Source organism: Malus sylvestris, chromosome 17 (assembly GCF_916048215.2).
Source record: "Malus sylvestris chromosome 17, drMalSylv7.2, whole genome shotgun sequence".
NCBI lineage: Eukaryota > Viridiplantae > Streptophyta > Magnoliopsida > Rosales > Rosaceae > Malus > Malus sylvestris.
Window position 1 is genome coordinate 32261056 of NC_062276.1, and position 12063 is coordinate 32273118.

At 37.1% G+C, this 12063-nt stretch overlaps 2 protein-coding genes across 3 annotated transcripts; one reads left to right on the forward strand and one right to left on the reverse strand.

Moving 5' to 3' along the window:
• Positions 1 to 1902: 1902 nt before the first annotated feature.
• Positions 1903 to 2621, reverse strand: LOC126610663 (uncharacterized). The gene has a single exon (XM_050278770.1). The coding sequence runs from the start codon at positions 2619 to 2621 to the stop codon at positions 2253 to 2255; it is 369 nt and encodes a 122-aa protein (XP_050134727.1). The 3' UTR covers positions 1903 to 2252.
• Positions 2622 to 3065: 444 nt separating this feature from the next.
• Positions 3066 to 8274, forward strand: LOC126610659 (serine hydroxymethyltransferase 3, chloroplastic-like). 2 transcript variants are annotated; one of them, XM_050278763.1, is made up of 12 exons: positions 3066 to 3229; positions 4516 to 4776; positions 5250 to 5445; positions 5541 to 5715; positions 5789 to 5906; positions 6017 to 6129; positions 6259 to 6381; positions 6559 to 6663; positions 6796 to 6882; positions 6959 to 7066; positions 7320 to 7392; positions 7798 to 8274. In XM_050278763.1, exons 2-12 carry the CDS (start codon positions 4557 to 4559, stop codon positions 8070 to 8072), a joined length of 1593 nt encoding a protein of 530 aa, XP_050134720.1. In that variant the 5' UTR covers positions 3066 to 3229; positions 4516 to 4556; the 3' UTR covers positions 8073 to 8274. The 2 variants fall into 2 exon arrangements, with proteins under 2 accessions (XP_050134720.1, XP_050134721.1); XM_050278764.1 differs by having other exon boundaries at positions 4516 to 4773.
• The last annotated feature ends 3789 nt before the right edge of the window (positions 8275 to 12063 follow it).

Sequence of the window (12063 nt, forward strand, 5' to 3'; positions counted from 1 at the left end):
ATTATTTATATTAAGAAATAGAAATGAACTTAGTCTCATAATAAATTAAACAATAATGTAGTTCAAGCTCGTCCTTGGCAAGAATCGAATCTAAGACCTCTTACTTACAAGTGAAGAGGAATACATTCGTTTGATATAATTGTTTTAACAAAATTGTTATTTTTATGAGTAATGTTAAGGATGCTAAATTTTTTAAACCAAATTTGCAAACTAAATGATGTGGTTGTAGATGATTTGATTATTAATTAAGTATCAATTAACGTGTTTGTTTCTTATTGATGACACATAATTTGATTTGCAATTTGGTTTAAAAAATTTAATTTCTCTAACATTACCCTATTTTTATTATCTATTTATATCATCATTTATTATTATTTTCTCACGAGACCGTATGTGTTGGTGGGTCCTATTTGTATTAGAGAGATGATACACATGATATTACAAATAGATGATAAGTGCAGAACTACTATTTTTTTTTTTTTTTGAAACGCACTACTCTTGATTTAATACATTAACGGTGGTGCATTTTTGCTCATTAACTAAAGGGTGATAGTGCTCACCACCTATTTAGATGAGTATATATTTTAAAATTTGTGTCTATCCACTACACAAATATCTAAATTTAAATTTATATAATGATAATAAATAAGATGATTAGCATCATCATCACTTGAGTTGATGAGCAAAAATATTTTACATAGGGGTTAAGGAAAAATGCACTCATCAATACGTTGACCCAAAACAACAAAATAAAAAGATAAAAATACATGTTTGCGTAACAAGTACATTAATTTTTTAGAGTAGGAGTGGTTGGTTTTCGTGATCGACTTTTACTCCATGCAATGCATCCCTTTATCTTTGACATTTTTTTTTTCAATCTTTATCTTTGACATTAACTCCAATCAATTTTCCAAAGATAATATTTTGGGAAATTTTATTCAAATCCATTTATCTTATTTTTACACCTAATTTTAATTTTTAATCTTAAAATTTCGAATCTGCCTAACAATATTATTTCTACACATCATAATTAAAAAGAACAAAAAAATAAAATATAAAATTCCAACACTAGAAAACCCGGGCCATGCTATCACTCCAAACCCTAACCACCCCCAATTTATACCCCTCCCCAACCCCCAACCGCTATCTTTTTATCACCCACAATGAAATCCCCAAAGATCTCAGTCATCAATGTCCCTTTCCCGACCTTTCGCCGGCCACACAATAACTCTCTCTTCCATACAGTTCTTCTAACATGTCCGAATTATGCCGAAATTGTCGACGTGTCAAATCTAATTGTGTTTGGACCATATGTTAATAATACCATTAATTTTTCCAAAATAAAAAATAAAAAAAATATTGACATGTTTCTTTTGGGTTTTTTAATCGTGGGTTGTTGGAAATAATGTTCTAATTTCCAAATTGTTGTGGGTAGTAAGAGAGGTGGCAGTGGGGAGTTGGGGAGGTCAAAAATTGGGTGGTTGAGGTTTGAAGAGATAAGATGGTTGCCTATTGCTAAATTATTATTATTTTCTTTTTGTGCATGTTGGGTGTAGAAAGAGAATTATTTGGCACGTTTGAAATTTCAAAATAAAAAATAATAAATTGAATATAGAAAGAGGATAAATGAGTCTAAATAAAATGTCCCTAATATTTTATGCAACTCTAAAACGGCCACACACGTGCCTTTCACATGCTAATTCCATTGAAAAAGTAGCAGAACTACATTATTGATTGTCCTCAAACTCCAACAATTCTTAAACTACATGAGTTAATGGCTCATTCGGAGTATTTTAAAATAACCGAAATATTATAAAGACATGCTTTTGAGTTTCAAAAGCAATTGAAATGTTTCAGGTAAGAAGCATGGTTATGTGTTTATTTCACGAAGCAATTTCAGTGTTTTCCCAAAACTTACATACATTTTTACTAAAGATTAATTAGAAAACGATTTTCACACATCCAAACGGACTCTAAATTGCAACAATTGTAACTACAAGGACAAAAGTGGACGTTTTCTACAAGTACCAAAATCATACATTTGGCCAAAACAAAAGGAACACGAGAACAAAACATAAGGGGAGACGAAAACAACACAAGAAAGTAGCCATTACATACAATGATACAAGCCATAACATTCCACATAAACATTTTAAAATCCCCAGAGGACCTAAACGCACGACGACGACGACTTAGCCTATATTTTGCAGAGTTTGCACTTCTGACTGCGACACAATGCCTGATTGACTGTGTCAAACTTCCCAATTTTTCCCGTCGAAATACTTAATCTCAACGCAGGTGAGTGTTCCAGGATCAACACACCTAAACGTGATTGCGACCCCATCAGGGTTCTCGCGTTGATAGTAGAAGGAAGTTATCCCACAAACTTTACAGAACGTGTGCTTTGCCGTATGAGTACCGAAGGTGTAAGTTGTAATAAACTGCTCAGAATCACCCAAAAGTTCAAATCTTTCGGCAGGGACAACGAAAGCGGTGGTACCCCTCATAGAGCAATTCGAGCAGTTGCAACTCGTAGCCACGACACTGCTAGGCGCCTTCACTCGCCATCTTACCTTCTTGCAGTGGCACCCGCCTTCATGGACTACCATCTCAGAGTCCATGCCTCACGATTCTAAGTCTTCAACAGTACCGCTAATGAACAGGATTTTTTCCTTCAAGTCGATCTAGTGCGGAATCAAGATTTAGATTAACACCCACTTACAGAATTTCCCGAGCGCTCATTCTACCCCCAAGAGTTTCTCACTCTGACTTCTATTTTCTCTCCTCTGTATTCTCCTTCAAATGCACTTACAGTTCATGAATATTGTCTTCCCTTATAACCATACACTAGCAACTATGCCAACAACCACGACCAGAAAGTCTCAAGTTCACATATTCGACACCTAGCCTATCCAGTCGACAACTTGCAATATTTTCCTCCACCAAGCCGAAAGCATTGAAGAAGGATTTGGAGAACATAATACTAAATAGGCAGCTGCTGGCGGCGGCGGCTTCGGTGGGGGGGGGCTCTTTAAGGGACGGGCCAGCCCACGGCTGAAGTAGCAGGCCCCCATTCGCAGGCCACTTATAGCCCATACTTCATTTTAGGGTCAAATAAAAAAAAAGAAAAAGAAACTTTACTGAATCAGCCAAAACAGTCCCGACATCCCTACCTTCGCAGCAGTCCAGCCTCCACCTTCTCCTCCTCCTCCTCCTCTGCTCTCACTCTGTAAGTCCTTCTTCTTATTGTTCCTTAAAATTAGGGGCTGAGTTAATTTCCTAATTATGTTTTAGGGAGCCGATTAACTTAGGAGCTAATGAATTGTTTCAGTTAATACTCTGTGTATGTATAGTTTCATATTTCAGGAGCTTCCAGTTTCAGTGGCCTAACAGGATAGATAAAATGACTTGTTTAATTTTCATAATTTTTTGTTTGACTGACTGACATGGTTGTTGTGATTTGTTGCTTTAGTAAACTACAACTTAAACTAGTTTTATATTATTTTTCAATTACATGGATGTTTGTTGTTGATGTTTTTTTGTTTTTCTTTTAAGTTTTTGCTAATAGGCCCGTTTAAAGTATCTACGAGATTGTCGATACTTTAGTCGAAATATTCGAAAAATCAAGAATGAATATTGAAATTGGGTGAAATGTAAACTCCACTGTATTTCGGCAAGATATAGGAAAATCAATGAATATCAAGGATGCTTTCACCACATAAATTTTGCCGGAGCTCATTGCAGATTTCGAACTTTTGATTTTTTTTTTTTGAGAATTTTTTCTTTAATTTTGACTAAATCTGAATGAGTTGATATACCCACCCATTGCAAATTTCCATAATTTCCGTTGAAGGCAACCAATATCAATATATCCATCGATATTTCAATAAATTTGCATATTGATATTTTAAGCACTGTATAAGTATGCATTTTGAGGTGTAAGGCTCATTACACTCCCTAGAGGAGGCGTATCTTTCTTAAATTTATTGTTTCCTGCTTGTCAATGAAATTCACTCGTGCGTGTTATAATACCGTTGGATTTCTATCGGGGAAATGATTAACGAAATAGTCTTGTTCATGTCCCATGTGGCAAGTAAATTATTATGAATATGATGGACAATGATCAATGAGACGATCTTATTTGTTGCCCTTGTGGAAGCTTTAAAAGTAACAATTATCAACGAGTTATGAGTGTTTCATCAGCATCGGGAAACACTTCCCTTTTGAATTGGCAGTAGCCATCATGTGTGAAAATAAGTTTTGAGTAGTGAAGTACTGTATGTTGGGTGATTTATCCATTACGTTTACTACTTTACGAAAACAATTTATAACTTTCTCTAATGACAAATTTGGAACTCTTGTATATGCTTTTTCTTCATAAGAATATAGTGGTCTTTACTATGTGGATATGCATGTATATAATATATATATATATATATATATGTGTGTGTGTGTGTGTGCGCATTCATATCATTTGTATGTTAAACTTGTGCTGACTGCCAAGAGTTTCTGTAGAATCTGTAGGAAGCTTTTAAGGTATAGATTTGGAAGTAAAGATGCAGGCTTGTGGTGGAGCTGCAGTGATGGGTTCTCTTCAACAACCCGCTTGGACCAAAGGAACAATTTTTTCAAACAAGGGGCTTACTGGCAGTGGATTTTCCCATCAACTAAAGCTCAAATGTGTGAAGCCCGTTAGATCCTCTTCTTACATAGAAGGAAGCTTGGTTACTGGAAGGCCATCCTCTTCTGTCACTGTACCTTTGCCTGAAATTGGTGGTAATTCTACTCCAACCTGTGAACTGATATCGATAATTTCTATTTACTTTTGGTTCTATTTGTAAATTTTATTAAAATGCATGTCAAATTTTTGTTCTGAGATTTCTACAGCAGGAATAGTTCTGGTTTTTCAAATTTTATGGTGTTATAATATAATTTTGATTTCAGTTTCTCTTAAGAAATACAAAAATCGAAACAACCATCAATTTGCTCAGCATCTGCCAGAATGGTATTCTATTATATTGCTTGGATTTGATGCTCTGTGTATTTATTTTCTTAATATCTACTTAGCATAACTACAGAATTTCATTACTCAATTCTATGACGAAACCATCCTTATGAATAAACATCTTTAATAGAACCATATGTTCTGGCTGTATTTTCCCAACTTCTGATGTAGTATGAAAGGAATCATTGGTTAATAGCAGGAGTTATGTCTGACTTGTTCATGAATTGTATAATTTGGTTTACAGGTAATGGAAGCAGTTTTGTAGACAACGGATTAAGTGAGGCTGACCCTGAGGTGCGTGCTATTATTGATATGGAGAAGCAGCGACAGTTCAAGAGTCTTGAGCTTATTGCCTCAGAAAATTTTACTTATAGAGCAGTGATGGAGGCAGTTGGCTCATGTCTAACGAACAAGTATTCAGAAGGTTTACCAGGTAAAAGGTACAGATACAGACTCGGAGTAATGTGAGTTCAATATGGACCTTCCATTAAAATTATTTTTCTTGTTTAGCACATCATTTGATTGTACATTTCAGGTACTATGGTGGCAATGAGCATATTGATGAGCTTGAAACACTTTGCCAAAAGAGGGCTCTCGATGCGTTTCACTTAGATGGAAAGAAGTGGGGTGTTAATGTTCAACCATTATCTGGTTCTCCTGCTAATTTCGAGGTTTATACCGCAATTCTTAAACCTCATGATCGTCTCATGGTAAGTTTTCCTCCTGGATTTGGTTTACTCTTTATTGGTGGCTACTAGCTACTAACATGTGCATGCAACTCAGGGTTTGGACTTGTCTCACGGAGGACATTTGTCTCATGGTTTCATGACTCCTAAAAGACGGGTGTCAGGCACGTCCATTTATTTTGAGTCCATGTCATATCGACTCAATGAATCCACAGGTGCTGCATTTGTTTCCGGATAAGACTATGCTGCCTTTCAGATTTATTAAGGGTGTAATTGTTATTCTTTGGAATGATGTTGGTTATTTCGTAACAAAAACAAAATGCAGGTCTGGTTGATTACGACAAGCTTGAGGAAATGGCTGACCGATTTAAACCAAAACTCATTATTGCCGGGGCTAGTGCTTATCCTCGAGATTTTGACTATCCTCGCATGAGGAAGGTTAGTATTTATGTATTCATTCCATATAAATAAATTTAATTCGCGTAATGGATATGGAATTCATTATCATTTATAAACAGTGTGTTTTTCCTTGGCAACTAATGAATTACATCTAATTTGTATTGGAAGATTGCGGATTCGGTCGGTGCTTTTCTTATGATGGATATGGCTCACATAAGTGGGCTTGTTGCTGCTTCTGTGCTTGCAAATCCCTTTGACTACTGCGACATTGTGACAACAACAACACACAAGGTATTGTTCAAACTCATATATTTATATTTTACTAAATTTTTCCAAATTAAAACATTTCACTTGAATGGACTCTAAGACATGCTAAAACGCAAATACTTCATCAGTAGCCTCATCACGTGCTTCCTTGTTGTAATCCACATTTGGATGATCTCACAAATTTAAGACACTTCTTTTCAGTCTTTAAGAGGTCCAAGAGGTGGGATGATCTTCTTCAAGAAAGAGACGGTTCTCGGGGTTGATTTAGAAACTGCCATCAACAATGCTGTTTTCCCAGGTTTACAGGTTAGTTGTACTTGTTTCATGATAACAAATCTCATCGATGCAATGCCTAATTATTTATTTATTCTTCTATAAATTAAACATTTATTTTGAATTTTGATGTACAAAGGATAAAGGCTTGAGTTCTTTATGCAGGGTGGTCCTCATAACCACACTATTGGGGGCCTTGCAGTTTGCTTGAAGTATGCACAGTCCCCAGAATTTAAGGCTTACCAGAACCAGGTACTGCAATATTTTGTCCTCATGTAAAAATGGTCAAAGACATGCCCTAAGTTAGTGTGGATACTCTACCTTGTAGGTGGTGTCTAATTGCAGGGCTCTTGCTAGCCGATTAACTGAACTTGGATACAAACTAGTTTCTGGTGGAAGTGATAACCATCTGGTTCTTGTGGATCTCCGGCCTTTAGTAAGTTCCTAGTCCTAGATTGTTAATTAATTTACTTGTTTGGATTGATACTAATTTCTAATTGCTGCTTATATGAGAACTTGTCCTGAGATGTGGACGTTTAAATGGCTATTTTTTTTTTTTGCGTTTTCTCATTTGTGAATGAAATTATAGGATATTAGTTAGGGATTAAAGTTATTATTTGGTCCTGTGCATTAGGTTATATACCCAAATCTAATTTTCCAATGTTATTGGTCATTTCCTTTATCGACAGGGTATCGATGGAGCTCGAGTGGAGAAAATTCTTGACATGGCTTCTATCACCCTTAACAAGAACTCAGTACCTGGTGAGTGTACAGGTCAATTTAGTTGAAAAATTTGAAGAGAACTTTTGGATTTCAGAATAAGGCTAATTTAGTTCTTGAATGCTATGAAGTTTTACATGATCCGTATTTGAAATAGTTATATGCAAGTAATCATACGAAATAGACGTGTTTTCTTTAGTTCAAATGTAGGAAGATATGTATATCCTGATAGTTTAATCAAGCCGTTCACATAATTTCACCCGATAAGCTAAGGGTTCCAGATCTTTACTTCTGGTTTCAGCGCTATTTGGCCCTACTGGGTACTTGCCTAGTTTTGAAGGTCTTTATCTTTGAGCTATTTTGTTTGTGTAGTTCTGGTTTTTATTTGTCTCTGAGCTATATTTTGTTTTCCTCTTGATCTTACACCTGCGATGTTTGATGAAATAGGTGATAAAAGTGCTGTAGTGCCCGGTGGCATTCGCATTGGATCACCTGCCATGACGACAAGAGGATTCACCGAGAAAGAATTTGTAGCTGTTGCAGACTACATTCATGAGGGTGTGCAGATAACGATTGATGCTAAACGCGCAGCCTCAGGATCAAAGCTCCAAGATTTTATGAAGTTTGTAGCTTCCCCTGAATTCTCCCTAAAGGACCGAGTGTCAGATCTGCAGAGAAGAGTTGAGGCCCTTACCACCCAGTTCCCATTGCCTGGAGTATAACTCAGTGGTTAATGTTAATCATAAGGAAATACAAGGTTATTACTTCTGTTGTAACTTAAGTTAGCATGCTCTTTTCGGTGGATACTAGATATTCATGTTCGGTTTTGTTCCTGTGCGAAGGTGAGGAAACGAGAGCTAAATGATTTGCGTACGTGAACCGTTTGAACTTACTATATCAATGGCAAGTGATAGGTTACTCAGAGTTGATGCTCGTTTGGTAAATATAGAGTAAAGCCTACGGTTGCAAATTCTGCAGAACATGAAATGGCCAAGAGAGAAAGCCGTGTATATCAACCAATGTATTAAAAGCGTGAGGCGTGAGTGGGGCGTATAAGGGATAGCCTAGCCTAGGCGGCACGGATCTAAATTTTTTAATATATACATTGAGCGTACACATATATTATATTAAAAAATGGAATATTAATCAATTGGAGTGTGCTATCCACACATTCTATTTTACTTCTCACACACCCCTTAATAATTTCTGTCCATTGATATTCTTCAATTCATCCGATCCGACAGTCGAAAATTAAAAAGGTGTGTGAGAAGTAAAATAGGGTATGTGGATATCACACCCCTAATTAATTATCACCATGAGCACACACATACATTATGAATATATATATATATATATATACACACATACACACATATATATATATATATATACATATATTATATTATATTATATAATATATGTATATATATATGTGTATGTGTGTATATATATATATATAATAGATGATGAAAAGCACAATGAGCACACATATAACAATGCACGCAGATAGCAAATACATCCATTATATCAAATAAAAAAAATCAGAAAAAAGGCAGAGAAACGATAGTGCAAGGAAGAGGTATGAGGAGTTAAAACCCTACCCAAATTTTGGGTTTGGGAGTATAAAAATAAAAAAATAAAAAAAAGAATCCCCAAAAGGTGCGCCTAGGCGGCTCTAGCGGCGTCTTCCGCCGCCTTCCGCCCACTCCCTCAAAAAGAGGCGGCAACCTTCAAACCCAGCCTCACAGGCGTTTATGCAAGCCTTTTAAAACATTGTTATCAACACACGCACTCGTGGTGGCAGAGGCGGCAGAGAAACCAACGCTAACCAGCTCTGGCTGGCGGCAGCACATTCCTCAGATCGACTATGTATGAAAGACTACAATCTCCGGCGTTGTGGACCGGATTTTTAACACAAGTTAGCAAAACGCATAAGTTTTGGGTGGTGGGAGTTGTAGCTTACCCATGCATTTGCTACAGATCCTTTTTTATACTGCTTTTCAATGTGACATTGGCTACTGAGGCAATGGAATTGGCATTGATCCCTACATGATTAAGGCCCCGTTTGGAATTGAGGTGATTTTAAAAAAAGCCACTGTGAAAAAAAGCTGAGGGTCATTTTTGTGTTTGGTAAACTGAAAAAAAATGGCTTATTTTGGAAGCTGCTGTGAGAATAAGCTGAAAATCAAAGGAAAAGCTGAAGCTGCTATTTGCTGCTTTGAAAAAAAGCCAGTTTTTTCAAAGCACACGGAGTTACAGTGCTCCTTTAATGAAAAGACATACTATCATCCTGATTTTTTTTCCAAAAGCACTTTCACAAAAAAGTTTACCAAACACTCTACTGGCTTTATTTCACAGCCGCTTATTCTCACAGCACAGCCGCTTATTCTCACAGCAGCTTTTTTTCAAAGCACAGCAATACCAAACCAGCCCTAAGACTCGGATCCCACATGTTTTTATAACTGTCGAACTCGACGGTGAGGAACTTGTTTCCAGAGGGTGTGAAAAGCCGAATCAGAGCTAAATAAACGAAAGTACCCGGGGATGTTTGACGACGGAGGATATGCCATCACTGGCTTACGCATCATTCAGGGCTTTCACGACGACGGAGAAATGGGTTGTAAAGTCGGTGAGCCTCTCCATGCCGGCATCCCAAAGGCTCTGCCAACACTTCTAGGAGGGGGAGGACCATCAACTTGATTCGTAGTCCCCCAGAAGGGAGTGCATCACCTTGGAAGGTCATTTTCTTTCAACAGTTCTGAGTCTAATGTTAAATCACACAATAACATGTTAACAAGCTTGATCAAGTTAATATACTCAGAAAATATGATTTCTCACTGCGTTGATGTTATCGAAAGCTAAAGGTAGCTGTCTTCTTTTCATTTGGATAGTGAATTTCGAACATTGATTTTCTCGCCTTTCACATTTTTGCTATAGTAAAACCTCTATACGGTGATAATCTTAGGACAAAATGAATTTTATTACTATAGGAAGGTTATTTTTTAACTTGGTTATTCTTAAGAAAAGTTGTATGGACACAAAAAAACTACATTAGTAGAAGTATCACTATAGAGAGATTGTACTGTAATTTATATCATCTCACAGTAGTTGTCTTTCTTTTCATTTGCGGGATCATTCGATTAATGGGTCCCCTATTGGGCCTATTATGAAGATGCGAAAGTTTTTATGTCGAAGATCACTGCAATTATTTCAGCCTATGTTCGTCGTCAAACAAACGAGATGAGCAAACTGTTCATTTTCCCAGGCCTTTGTAAATACATTTGCCAACTGGAAACGAGTAGGAGTATGCAATGGACTAATTATTCCAGCTTGCAGTTTTTCGCAAACTATGGGACTGTCAATTTTAATGTGTTTTGTATGTTCGTGAAAAACAAGATTCGTTGCAATGTACAAAACAACTTGATTATCACAATACAATGGTGTGGGAGCTGTTGAATGAAATTTTTTGTGATGTTTCATCTGCTAGGTTTGGAAGGCTAGGTAATCAGGCATCGATGCTCCAAAACCACTTCTAATTAGTAATTTCCGACAATGAAATGTAAAATGCCAGCCAACATCTGTATTTTTTGTTAGTAATTTCCGACAATGAAAAACACTTCTAATTAGGTTTGGAAGAAAATGGTTTGAGGCGATCACGGGTCATATAGCCCTTGTTAGGCGCTTCTTAAAAAAGTACTTCGATTTTTAATGAAAATTTTGGGCTCGTTAGAAGTGATGTTAAAATGTGTTTATACCATATTTAGGGCCTCGTATTTAGACCTCGTATAAATACTCGGGGGACTTAAATGTAATTATGTGATAAATGAATGGGCAAATATGTAATAAGTGATGAGTCATTATTCTATAAAAGGACCCCTCACCCTCACAATTAGGGGAGGCCAATTCCTAAGGCTCCTCACCCTCTCAACGCTCTCACTCTCAGAGCTCTCTCTCTCTCTCTCTCCCTCACTTCTCAGAGAAATACAATACAATTAGTGTGGACGTAGCCCAAACCTTGGGGTGAACCACGATACATCTTGTGTTATTTACATTTCATGCAGATTCACGGTCGGATTTACGTTGTTCCAAGACCTCCGGTTTTGTGCATCAACATTTGGTGCCATCTGTGGGAAACGACACAAAAAGCTATGTCGGTTCTCTTTCATTTTTTCATCTCACCACCGTGAGATCTCACAACTGTCCACTGTAAATCTGCAAAACCCGTTTCAAATCTCCAAACACCACTCAACACAACTCAAGAAAACCTCAACTCATCGTGGTTTATTTCACAATGAGCTTCTCTGCTACTTCAATCTCTGTTGTCCATCGCGACATCATCACGGTAATAAACACCAAAACCCAACTTGTGGAGCTCAAAAAACCGTCATTTACCATTTTCTAGCAAATGGGTTATTTTCTGTAGCAAATGAGTGAGAAACACAATAATATTACGGAGGACATGAAGCAAGGTATTCTCCTCATCACGATCAGCCTCTCAATAACGGCAATCACCTCAACCCCTCAGCGACGCCACTTCCGTCACAACCGAGAGAATGTTTGGAAGCGTTCCAAGTCTGATCCTCCTCTGAAAACAACAATGAAAACAATGGAGAAAATCGTGGCTGGCGTTTTCAGCGGGCCCCACGACTTTGTGTCATTTCCGAGGTTGTTGTACAACACGATCATGCTGAGCGGGTTACTGGATTTAAGGAT

Excerpts from the sequence above, each read along its gene's own strand:
- LOC126610659 (XM_050278763.1), top strand. The coding sequence starts at position 4,557 with ATGCAGGCTTGTGGTGGAGCTGCAGTGATGGGTTCTCTTCAACAACCC. Across the intron at positions 5,446-5,540 it reads GAAGGTTTACCAGGTAAAAG|GTACTATGGTGGCAATGAGC; the intron begins GTACAGATACAG and ends TGTACATTTCAG. Across the intron at positions 6,130-6,258 it reads ACTATCCTCGCATGAGGAAG|ATTGCGGATTCGGTCGGTGC; the intron begins GTTAGTATTTAT and ends TTGTATTGGAAG.
- LOC126610663 (XM_050278770.1), bottom strand. The coding sequence starts at position 2,621 with ATGGACTCTGAGATGGTAGTCCATGAAGGCGGGTGCCACTGCAAGAAG.